This window comes from Balaenoptera acutorostrata, chromosome X (genome assembly GCF_949987535.1).
Source record: "Balaenoptera acutorostrata chromosome X, mBalAcu1.1, whole genome shotgun sequence".
NCBI lineage: Eukaryota > Metazoa > Chordata > Mammalia > Artiodactyla > Balaenopteridae > Balaenoptera > Balaenoptera acutorostrata.
This window is the reverse complement of record NC_080085.1, coordinates 58615732-58628929: the sequence shown is the minus strand read 5'-3', so window position 1 is coordinate 58628929 and position 13198 is coordinate 58615732. Positions and strand designations below refer to the sequence as shown.

The 13198-nt window shown below is 37.3% G+C and overlaps 1 protein-coding gene across 5 annotated transcripts in view; it reads left to right on the top strand.

The window, feature by feature from the left end:
- Positions 1-13198, top strand: part of OPHN1 (oligophrenin 1) — a 594537-nt gene that overhangs the window by 351404 nt on the left and 229935 nt on the right. For all 5 annotated transcript variants that reach the window (XM_057538773.1, XM_057538771.1, XM_057538772.1 and 2 more), the window contains 3 exons: positions 235-268; positions 809-871; positions 2269-2343. In XM_057538773.1, coding sequence (XP_057394756.1) covers positions 235-268; positions 809-871; positions 2269-2343 — 172 coding nt within the window. The remainder of the gene's footprint in view (positions 1-234; positions 269-808; positions 872-2268; positions 2344-13198) is intronic.

Below are 13198 nucleotides of genomic sequence, written 5' to 3'. Positions count from 1 at the left end.
GCTACAAGTGCAGTGAACTGTATGAAATCCAGTGTAATCTTCAGGGATTGTTAATCCAAGTGTTCCTAGGGACCTAGGCAAAGATGATTCTGTTTAGCCTACTTTCTTTCTTGTTAAAGCCTTAAAGTCGCTAATGGTTTTGATGGCTTATTTGGGGAAAGATATTTAGTATTTGCTGTACTTACCTATAGTGATTCACAATAACCATGGTTCTTTCTGTCTCTTTTTTTGTAGATCTATCACAGCCCTATAACGAAACAGGAAGAAAGTGAGTCAAATTTCTGATCTACTGACATTATGAACTGTTAGCTGTCCTAATCACAGTAAATGCTATCATCAATGATATGCAATATTGATGCAAGTGTATTTGTGGATACCTCTCTATATGGAATGAAATTCAGGCCTATTTTTTTTAAAAGGTGTTTATTGATTGAATTAAGGAAGTCACTTTATCTTAGCTTATGGGTGGGGTAGTAGTAGTAATATAGAGAAACACATTATATCCTTCTTTTTCTAGACACATGATAGAAATTGTGTGCATTTCCGGCCTCACATTTCACATTTGATGTAGCTCATGCCTAAAGCAGACATAATGCAAAGGGTCAAGTAAAAGCATTTTGTGTTATAAGAGTAAAAACTCTAACCACCCTCTCCCCTGAATGAGGAATCTTTCCACCTAAGGGTGATTGAAGAAGAGCAACCAAACCCCTAGTTTTCTCACTGCGGTCTCTTAGCAAGATCATTGAATGCTTGGTAGGTGAGGTTTATTACAGCAGAATCTAACTCTGCTTTCTTTTGCTTGAAACAGTGGAGCTGAACGAAGTGGGGTTCAAGTTTGTTAGGAAGTGCATCAATGTCATTGAGACCAAAGGTAAGATATGAACCATAGCCTTAGCAGTGTTTGAATCTGGTCATTCTTTTTATTATTTATTTATTTAATTTTTATTGATGTACAGTTGATGTACAATATTATATGTTACAGGTATACAACATAGTGATTCACAATTTTTAAAGGTTATACTCCATTTATAGTTATTATAAAATATTGGCTGTATTCCGTGTTGTACAATATATTCTTGTAGCTTATTTATTTTATACATAATAGTTTGTACCTCTTAATTCCCACCTCTATTTTGCCCCTCCCCTCCCCCCAACCCCACTGGTAGCCACTAGTTTGTTCTCTATATCTGTCTGTTTCTTTTTTGTTATGTTCACCAGTTTTATTTTATCTTTTAGATTCTACCTGTAAATGATATCATACAGTATTTGTCTTTGTCTGATTTATTTCACTTAGCATAATACCCTCCAGGTCCATCCACATTGCTGCAAATGGCAAAATCTGGTCATTCTGAATTTTTCCTGGGCAATTTCTCTAAAGGAACAATGATATCATCTATTAGTCAGGACCCATTTTAGGAAAGGAGACTGTTTATAAACCTTGAGTACTAGACACAATTTTTAAAATTTCCACAAATTGCCAATCAGTGGTATTTAACCATGTTTGGATAATTTGTGGTTTCCTGCTTTTAAAGATAAAGAGCTTCAAATGGCTTATAAAATATTCTCAAATACTATCTGGCACTCTTCAAGTAGTGTTATGATAGTTCCATCCTAAATAAACAAGAGTTCAGTTTCTGCCACAATACATATTGATTTGAAAATTTTGGTGGGCAAAGTTAAATTCAGGCAAATGTGGCATCAGCATTTTTCCAGGTTGACAATACTCTCTTGTTTCTCTCTGAGAATATTTTGAATGTAGGCAAGTGTAGTGTATGAGCCAGGCCTCTTTTTTTTTTTTTTTTTTTAAGTTACTTCAATCTTTCTTCATGTAAAAAATGGCTGTTTGCTTCACATCTGCCACACTGTAGGCCTCTCTTACTTTATACCACTGCTCAGGGGCAATTTGAAGGTTCATATTTCCTCCTTTTTCAACTAAACCCTAGTTCCTTGACAAGATGGTAACACCATTCTCAGCCATCCGCTGCTACTCAACTGAGCATTTTCTTCTATTTACTATAGAGTGTGTTCTTTTCTGTTCAGGTTAATGAGGGCTTGGTACAATCCAAATGAAAGTATGAAAAGAATAATTTGCAGAGATGTTTCAGGACTGTTCCCCTATTGCAGGGGAGGGCTGGAGAGATTGGAGAGAGTAGGGAGACCCTTTCATGTTTGAACTGACTCCATTGTGTAAGTACCTACTTTCTCTACCCTGAGGGAGATGAGAGCTCTAGCTATATAAATAAAACTGACTTGGTTTTCTTTCCCTAGGGATCAAGACAGAGGGATTGTACCGTACCGTGGGCAGCAATATTCAGGTTCAGAAGTTGCTGAATGCCTTTTTTGGTAACAATTTTTATTTCATAATTCTTTTTTGGAGTTGTCTGTGTATTGGGAAGAAATGTGGCTATAAGAGAAAGGAGACATTGCTAAAGAAGGTTGTAGAATATATTTTTAAAAATATTTTCAAACATAAAATGTACACTTATTTGCCTATCCTGAGTCAGAGGCCATCTTGCCTTGAAACATCTTATTCACTCCTCAAACCCTTTGCAATCTGGATTCTACCCCAACCTCTCCATTGGAACTACTCTGGCCAGGCTTAGAAGGCACCTTCTTGTGAAATCCAGTGGACTCTTTTCAGTCTCTATCTTGTTTGATATCCTTGTTGACCACTCTCTCTTTTTCGAAACTTTCTCCATACATGACTTCTGTGACTCAATGGTCTCTTGGTTCTTCTAACATCTTGTATTATTCCTTTCAAGTGACTCTTGTCAGGTCCTTTTTCTTTTTCTTACCTTTTAAATCTTGTCTGGGTATTTCCCAGCATGCTATCTTTGCCCCCCTTCATTTCTTCTTCTACATGTTTTCTTAATGATTGATTTTTATCCTGGCTATGGATCACATTTTTCTTTTATACATATGTCTAGTCATTTTTGTTGGATACTGGACATCATGACTTGAGTGTTTCAATTTCGTTGACTTCTTTGTAAGAGTGTTGAATTTTGTATTGCAGGCAGTTATTTGTGGAGCAGCTTGATCCATTTGAGGATTATTTTTAAGCTTGTTAGGATAGATATAAAGTATCCTTTCCTGGCTAGTTTAGCCTTATATCTAAGGTCTGACTTCTTTTGTCTCTTCATTCTTAGTTATTGGAACTTAAACATTTGCCAGCTTTGTGTGAGTTCTTGGTATTTCTTTGCCTAGACTCATGGATTTTCATCCTAGGCACTAGGATTTATATTCAATAACAGACTCAAGGGGACCCATAGCTAGGGGTTTTTCAGTTCTTTTTTTACATAGCTCCCTCTTCTCTGGTACTCTGCCCTGCAAATTCTAGTTTCCTCAGCCTCTCTGAACTTTGAACCTCTCTGAACTCTGAACTTTGATCTTTGTCTCTTCAACTGAGCAAGACTTGCATGCTCAACTTGGACTCTCACTCCCCATGCTACCATCCAGAAAGTGTTTTCAGGTAGCAAGCTATGGCTATGGTAGGGCTTATTCTTGTTTTTTCGCCTCTTTCAGAGTCATAGTCTTATACTGTATGTTAGTCAATGACTACAAACAGCTATTTCATATATTTTGTCCTGTGTTCTAATTGTTACAACAGGAGGGAAGTCTGGTCCCAGTTACTCCAACATGGCCAGGAGTGGAAGTTCCTCTTTGTGGTTTTTACTAGCACCTCTTTGCTTTCAGCACTCAAAAATCACTAGTCCAGACATCATCTCATGAGTTCTAAACTCATGGATTCAGTTTCCCACTGGACCTGTGCTTCTCAAACATACTTAGGTCATGGCACATATTGGAATGATCATATCTGTGTAGCACACTCTGATAAGTGGACAAAACTGATCATGGCTGAGGCAGTAAGCTCCAAAGGCTGAGGAAGTCAGTATTGGAATTTTTGCGCAAGATCTCTGTACATAGATGTTCCACAGGTACCTATGTTTTACATGTCCAAAACTAAACTCATTGTTTATCTCTTCCTGAAAACCTGCTCTTCTTCCTTTTGTGAATGGTGGTGAACTATCTGGTAAGCTCAGTTCTCATAAAGTGTCAGAGAACAAATTGAGTGTGGAAAGCTGCAGTTTGGATAAAGCATATATTTTTGGTCTTTTCTGTAATGCATAGCTTACCTTCCACAAACCTGCAGGCCTGACATCCTAATCTATTAACACTTGAGGGTGCTGCAGCATCCAGTAAGAACAGTTATGGAGATTTTGCATTGTGGATTACATCATTGGTACCTCAATATCTGTTTCTATTTATCATTTTACACTGTTGACTTTTAAAAATTTAAGCTGCGTTATTCATGGCCAATTTACATTGCATTTTATAAGCTAAGGACACTTTTCATATATAAAACAGTTGACAGCATGGCCCAGGATATTTAGTCTCCGAAAAATTATTGAACTATTTAGAATTCTGTTTCCAGTATCACTACATTCTCCTACCTGATGTATAATAAGCTAAAAGAACCGCCATGGTGGGCATCCTACTGATTCTGTTACAGGCTTCAATAGGACTGAAATGGTTCATTCAAATCACACATGACAGTGCAATTCAGTTAAAGTATCATGGAAAGTGGCTGGGCTGGTGTAGTGCATGTGTTCAACATCAACCTCCAAATATCAGTACTCATAAGAATATCTGAAAAATAGTAGTCTATTATATTCAGAATATTTATATTCTGAATAAAAATATTTATAAGTATTTTATAAAACAGTGTTAATTTACTTATGTATGCATAAAACTGGTAAACCCTGATCCCTGCCCCAGATCTAAGAAATTCTAGATCTGGTGATCCTCATTCATTTATTTATTCATTTAGCAAATACTTGAGTATCTACAAAGGGCCAGGCATTACACTCAGGGCTATAGATTAAACACTGAAGACACCACTTGTATTTCCTACCTTTGTGGGACTTACATTCTATGGAGAAGACTGTCTGTCAGCTAGCGTATAATCTGTAAATATGTAAAGAGACCTCCCTTCTAAGCTTCTTTCGTGTTATGTCTTCTGGAGATTCTCACTGGGATACTCAAAATTGCCCTGCTTCTTTTGACCTATCCTGATCTTTTCTCATACCACTACGAATTGGCTGTCTTGGCTTCATGTAGGCTCACCATGATTTATCCAGGAGAAAGAGCATTCATTTCCTTTTGCCAGCATGATATCTTTTCCTTACTTCTTTCCTTAGGTCTCATGCTCCTTGCTAGTCAAAAAGACACTTCCAGCCACTTTTTTAACCCAAACAATCTGCGGACTGCAGACTACTTTCTCTATGGCATCTTCTATAACACTTGACTGTGGGCTTTCTTCTGTTGTTTACTAGAGCCTTCCATACTTCCCCTACCTGAAAATCTGTCTTTTTGGCAAATATAATATAACACTAAGTTAAAGGGGATATATCCACAATTAATAATTATTTTTCAATCAGTCTGTTGGTTGGTCAGTCACAGTTCTCCCCTACCCTAGATTGTTGCATGATGCCCTATGTTAGTAGATCCTACAAACTGTGAGGAATAGTTTTCACTTGTGCTGGATCCATCAAAAACTACCTTGGTCACAGAGAAACTAATTTGATTACCTCAGAGGCAGTTTAGTACCACATCTAAGAGTTCTGCTTCTTCACCCTTTACCAAGTCATAGGCATTTCATTAATGATAATGCCTACTGTTATCCTTGTAATCTTGATAATCATAATTATGCTCATGATAATGCCAATGTACCTAGCACACTGTGGTAACTCAGTAACTGTTCCTTCAATGGAACTCTGAGATCATGTTGTGCTTCAGAGACTAAGTGTTTTACAATGACTGGAGCAGAGGGGTGAGATGGGGCATGGAGGGCAAAGAGACTGGATATATTAACAGAAGTCCTTGATGAAGTTGAACCTGGCTAGGAAACCATACACAGAAAAGCATTGTTCCTACAATACTATTACCATGACAGAGGCCTACTGAACTAAACAGAGGAGAAGTTGGCATGGTGAGTGAAGTAACTAATCACTAAGATGTTATTTAGGTATTTAAATTTCTCCTTTCACATTCATGCTATTAGAAGAAAATACATTTTATTTTCAGAAACCAAGTGGAATATCACCTAATATAATCATATGTAGAGAGTTAAATAGAGTAGAAACGTGCACACATGGATGATAGTAGACATTTTTTATTTCCATACTTAATGCAAAGTACTCAGCACCTGAAAACTTAACTTTAGTATTAAACTCATGTATATTTAGACAAATAGATAATAAGTATATATTAAACAGAAGCAACTTCAAATTATATGAGCTCTTTGGCTGAAGGAGAAAGAAGTCCATTAGAAAATAAAACAAAACCATGTTATACTCCACTTCAGTAGTCCCAGAACTTGAACTCTATGCATTAATCTTTAAAGCAATTCTATATGTTAATAATTTTTATTATACTCTAGAATAGTGTGGAGCTTTAACTTTCAATACATATCAAAATGCTTTATTCCTAAGTCCAGATCTGTGTGTGTACATATATTTAAAAAATTCATGTAGGTTCTATACATTAATAATGACTATACTTACTAACCTAGATACTTTGATTATTCTCAGATTATGCTTGCTTTGAACGAGTACTGCTGAAGGCCGAAAGAATTTACCATATATATGTAATGTTGTCCTTTAAAAATTATTTCTTGTTTTTCTTTAGTTTTGAAGCTGACTTCAAAAACTTTTAGAAATAAAGTTTGTAGACTGAATATTTTTTCTATTGTTTTCTCAAGATCTGAATATCTGAGGTCGAATTCATCTTTAGTTCCCAACGAACATATTGCCCTTTCTTAGCATTTCTGTCAATATATGAAAGGTGGGATAAGAATTTTTGTTTCAGGGGTATTTTAATGTACAGAAAATAAATTAAAGCTGACATATGAATCTGGCAACCCCCTCACCCAACTTGCTCCATGCTGCTGGGTTTCTGATATACGGACGGTCTTTCAGTTATCTCACCATGAGTAAGGAACCAGGGAATTGTTCACATTAGTGTCCTATTGCTGCTGTAACAAATTGCCACAAACATAGTGGCTTAAAACAGCACAGATTTGTTCTCTTACAGTTTAAGAGGTCAGAGGTCTAAAATCAGTCTTATGGAGCTAAAACAAGATATTGGCAGGGTTGGATTCCTTCTGGAGGCTCTGGAAGATAATCTGTTTCCTTGCCTTTTCCAGCTCCTAGAGGATGCCCATTTTCCTTGTCTCCTATGTGCTAAGCACTGTATTAGGTGGTCAGTACACAGCAGAGAACAAGGCAGACAAAAATTCCTTTCCTCACAGAGCTTAGAGTCTTGCAGCAGCTGTAGTTCATGGACATAGTCATACATTTTCCTCTCAGAGTAACCTCTGGAATATCCCAGATACAGGGTCCTGTTGATCTCTACTGGCAGCACAAGGACATAAAACAGTATAAAAGAGAAATCACAGTATTCCCCTTGGAATAAAATAGCCTGTTTCTTGAACCAAGATCTTTCATATATTTCTATGATGCATGTAAGGAAAATATATTAACTTAGGGATAATGTAAAAGTATTCAAAAAGAAAAAGTATTCCTTTTCCTGATGTGGAGTATATACCTCATTTCCTCTGTCTAAACTTCATTTGTTTTCATTTTCTTACAGGTCTTATTGTCTTCTGCCTCCTTCTGTCTTGACTTATCACACTTTTCTCCTTTTCTTTAGACCAGTCTTGCAATTCTCTCCATCTCATTCATTGATTCACCCAGTGTTTATTGAATGCATACTATGTGATAGACACTGGTGATTATGGCTAATGTTTATCTCTCTTTATTTGTTCTTTTATCCCATTCTTCATATATCCCTTGCTTTCTATTCTTTTTTTTATTAAGCAATGCTTTTATTTTTTTTTTGAATTTTTGAATTTTATTTTATTTTTTATACAGCACATTCTTATTAGTTATCTATTTTATACATATTAGTGTATATATTATCACTCCCAATCTCCCAATTCATCCCCCCACCCCCCCCCCACCCACCGCTTTCCCCCTTTGGTGTCCATATGTTTGTTCTCTACATCTGTCTCTCTATTGCTACCCTGCAGACTGGTTCATCTGTACCATATATCTACGTTCCACATATGTGTTAATATATGATATTTGTTTTTCTCTTTCTGACTTACTTCACTCTGTATGACACTCTCTAGATCCATCCATGTCTCTGCAAATGACCCAATCTCATTCCTTTTTATGGCTGAGTAATATTCCATTGTATATATGGACCACATCTTCTTTATCCATTCGTCTGTTGATGGGCATTTAGGTTGCTTCCATGACCTGGCTATTGTAAATAATGCTGCAATGAACATTGGAGTGCATGTGTCTTTTTTTTTTTTTAAACATCTTTACTGGAGTATAATTGCTTTCAATGGTGTGCTAGCTTCTGCTTTATAACAAAGTTAATCAGTTATACATATACATATGTTCCCATATCTCTTCCCTCTTGCATCTCCCTCCCTCCCACCCTCCCACCCTCCCTATCCTACCCCTGTAGGTCGTCAGAAAGCACAGAGCTGATCTCCCTGTGCTATGCGGTTGCTTCCCACTAGCTATCTATTTTACGTTTGGTAGTGTATATATGTCCATGCCACTCTCTCACCTTGTAACATCTTACCATTCCCCCTCCCCATATCCTCAAGTCCATTCTCTAGTAGGTCTGTGTCTTTATTCCCGTCTTGCCACTAGATTCTTCACGACCTTTTTTTTTCCCCTTAGGTTCCATGTATATGTGTTAGCATACTGTATTTGTTTTCCTCTTTTTGACATACTTCACTCTGTATGACAGACTCTAATTCCATCCACCTCAGTACAAATAACTCCATTTCGTTTCTTTTTATGGGTGAGTAATATTCCATTGTATATATGAGCCACATCTTCTTTATCCATTCATCCGATGATGGACACTTAGGTTGCTTTCATGTCCTGGCTATTGTAAATAGAGCTGCAATGAACATTTTGGTACATGACTCTTTTTGAAATATGCTTTTCTCAGGGTATACGCCCTGTAGTGGGATTGCTGGGTTGTATGGTAGTTCTATTTTTAGTTTTTTAAGGAACCTCCATACTGTTCTCCATAGTGGCTGTATCAATTTACATTCCCACCAGCAGTGCAAGAGGGTTCCCTTTTCTCCACACCCTCTCCAGCATTTATTGTTTCTAGATTTTTTGATGATGGCCATTCTGACCGGTGTGAGATGATATCTCATTGTAGTTTTGATTTGCATTTCTCTAATGATTAATGATGTTGAGCATTCTTTCATGTGTTTGTTGGCAATCTGTATATCTTCTTTGGAGAAATGTCTATTTAGGTCTTCTGCCCATTTTCGGATTGGGTTGTTTGTTTTTTTGATATTGAGCTGCATGAGCTGTTTGTAAATTTTGGAGATTAATCCTTTGTCAGTTGCTTCATTTGCAAATATTTTCTCCCATTCTGAGGGTTGTCTTTTGGTCATGTTTATGGTTTCCTTTGCTGTGCAAAAGCTTTTAAGTTTCATTAGGTCCCATTTGTTTATTTGTGTTTTTATTTCCATTTCTCTAGGTGCTGGGTCAAAAAGGATCTTGCTGTGATTTATGTCATAGAGTGTTCTGTCTATGTTTTCCTCTGAGAGTTTGATAGTGTCTGGCCTTACATTTAGGTCTTTAATCTATTTTGAGTTTATTTTTGTGTATGGTGTTAGGAAGTGTTCTAATTTCATACTTTTACATGTAGCTGTCCAGTTTTGCCAGCACCACTTATTGAAGAGGCTGTCTTTTCTCCACTGTATATGCTTGCCTCCTTTATCAAAGATAAGGTGACCATATGTGCGTGGGTTTATCTCTGGACTTTCTATCCTGTTCCATTGATCTATGTTTCTGTTTTTGTGCCAGTACCATGCTATCTTGATTATTGTAGCTTTGTAGTATTGTCTGAAGTCAGGGAGCCTGATTCCTCCATCTCCATTTTTCGTTCTCAAGATTGCTTTGGCTATTCAGGGTCTTCTGTGTTTCCATACAAATTGTGAAATTTTTTGTTCTAGTTCTGTGAAAAATGCCAGTGGTAGTTTGATAGGGATTGCACTGAATCGGTAGATTGCTTTGGGTAGTAGAGTCATTTTCACAATGTTGATTCTTCCAATCCAAGAACATGGTATATCTCTCCATCTGTTTGTATCATCTTTAATTTCTTTCATCAGTGTCTTATAATTTTCTGCATACAGGTCTTTTGTCTCCTTAGGTAGGTTTATTCCTAGATATTTTATTCTATATGTTGCAATGGTAAATAGGAGTGTTTTCTTTTTTTTTAATATATATTTTAATGAGATTCTTGTCTGCTTACATTCTTTTTATTTATGTATGTATGTATGTATGGCTGTGTTGGGTCTTCGTTTCTGTGTGAGGGCTTTCTCTAGTTGTGGCAAGCAGGGGCCACTCTTCATCGTGGTGCGCGGGCCTCTCACTATCGCGGCCTCTCATTGCGGAGCACAGGCTCCAGACGCGCAGGCTCAGTAATTGTGGCTCACGGGCCCAGTTGCTCTGCGGCATGTGGGATCTTCCCAGACCAGGGCTCGAACCCGCATCCCCTGCATTGGCAGGCAGATTCTCAACCACTGCACCACCAGGGAAGCCCCAGGAGTGTTTTCTTAATTTCACTTTCAGATTTTTCATCATTAGTTTATAGGAATGCCAGAGATTTCTGTGCATTAATTTTATATCCTGCTACTTTACCAAATTCATTGATTAGCTCTAGTAGTTTTCTGGTAGCATATTTAGGATTCTCTATGTATAGTATCATGTCATCTGCAAACAGTGACAGCTTTACTTCTTCTTTTCCGACTTGGATTCCTTTTACTGATTTTTCTTCTCTGATTGCTGTGGCTAAAACTTCCAAAAGTATCTTGAATAATAGTGGTGAGAGTGGGCAACCTTGTCTTGTTCCTGATCTTAGTGGAAATGGTTTCAGTTTTTCACCATTGAGGACGATGTTGTCTGTGGGATTGTCATATATGGCCTTTATTATGTTGAGGAAAGTTCCCTTTATGCCTACTTTCTGCAGGGCTTTTATCATAAATGGGTGTTGAATTTTGTCGAAAGCTTTCTCTACATCTATTGAGGTGATCATATGGTTTTTCTCCTTCAATTTGTTAATTTGTTGTATTACGTTGATTGATTTGCGTATATTGAAGAATCCTTGCATTTCTGGATAAACCCCAGTTGATCATGGTGTATGATCCTTTTAATGTGCTGTTGGATTCTTTTTGCTAGTATTTTGTTGAGGATTTTTGCATCTATGTTCATCAGTGATATCGGCCTGTAGTTTTCTTTCTTTGTGACATCTTTGTCTGGTTATGGTATCAGGGTGATGGTGGCCTCCATCTTTCTTTTAATTTCCATTTGCATGGAATATCTTTTTCCATCCCCTCACTTTCAGTCTGTATGTGTCTCTAGGTCTGAAGTGGGTCTCTTGTAGACCGCATATATATGGGTCTTGTTTTTGTATCCATTCAGCCAGTCTGTGTCTTTTGGTGGGAGCATTTAATCCATTTACATTTAAGGTAATTATCGATATGTATGTTCCTATTCCCATTTTCTTAAATGTTTTGAGTTTGCTATTGTAGGTGTTTTCCTTCTCTTGTGTTTCTTGCCTAGAGAAGTTCCTTTAGCATTTGTTGTAAAGCTGGTTTGGTGGTGCTGAACTCTCTCAGCTTTTGCTTGTCTGTAAAGCTTTTAATTTCTCCATCAAATCTGAAAGAGATCCTTGCTGGGTAGAGTAATTTTGGTTGTAGGTTTTTCTCCTTTCATCACTTTAAATATTTCTTGCCACTCCCTTCTGGCTTGCAGAGTTTCTGCTGAAAGATCAGCTGTTAACCTTATGGGGATTCCCTTGTGTGTTATTTGTTGTTTTTCCCTTGCTGCTTTTAATATGTTTTCTTTGTATTTAATTTTTGATAGTTTGATTAATATGTGTCTTGGCGTGTTTCTCCTTGGATTTATCATGTATGGGACTCTCTGTGCTTCCAGCACTTGATTAACTATTTCCTTTCCCATATTAGGGAAGTTTTCATCTATAATCTCTTCAAATATTTTCTCAGTCCCTTTTTCTTTTCTCTTCTTCTTCTGGGACCCCTATAATTTGAATGTTGGTGCATTTAATGTTGTCCCAGAGGTCTCTGAGACGGTCCTCAGTTCTTTTCATTCTTTTTTCTTTATTCTGCTCTGCAGTAATTATTTCCACTATTTTATCTTCCAGGTTAGTTCTCCATTCTTCTGCGTCAGTTATTCTGCTGTTGATCCCGTCTAGAGTATTTTTAATTTCATTTATTGTGTTTTTGTTCGTTGCTTGTTTCCTCTTTAGTTCCTCTAGGTCCTTGTTAAATGTTTCTTGCATTTTGTCTATTCTATTTCCAAGATTTTGTATCATCTTTACTATCATTATTCTGAATTCTTTTTCAGGTAGACTGCCTATTTCCTCTTCATTTGTTAGGTCTGGTGCATTTTTACCTTGATCCTTCATCTGCTGTGTGTTTTCTGTCTTCTCATGTTGCTTATCTTACTGTGTTTTGGGTCTCCTTTTTGCATGCTGCAGGTTCGTAGTTCCAGTTGTTTTTGGTATCTGTCCCCAGTGGCTAAGCCTGGTTCAGTGGGTTGTGTAGGCTTCATGGTCGTGGGGACTAGTGCCTGTGTTCTGGTGGATGAGGCTGGATCTTGTCTTTCTGGTGGGCAGGTCCACGTCTGCTGGTGTGTTTTGGGGTGTCTGTGGCCTTATTATTATTTCAGGAAGCCTCTCTGCTAATGGATGGGGCTGTGTTCCTGTCTTGCTAGTTGTTTGGCATAGGGTGTCCAGCACTATAGCTTGCTGGTTGTTGAGTGAAGCTGGGTCTTGGTGTTTAGATGGAGATCTCTGGGAGATTTTCATCGTTTGGTATTACATGGAGCTGAGAGGTCTCTTGTGGACCAGTGTCCTGAAGTTGGCTCTCCCACCTCAGAGGCACAGCCCTGATACCTGGCTGGAGGACCAAGAGCCTTTCATACACACAGCTCAGAATAAAAGGCAGAAAAAATAGAAAGAAAAAATGAAAGAGGATAAAATAAAATAAAGTAAGATAAAATAAAAGTTATTAAAATAAAAAATAAAAATAATTATGAAGAAAAAAAGAGGGAAAAAAAGTTTTTTTAAA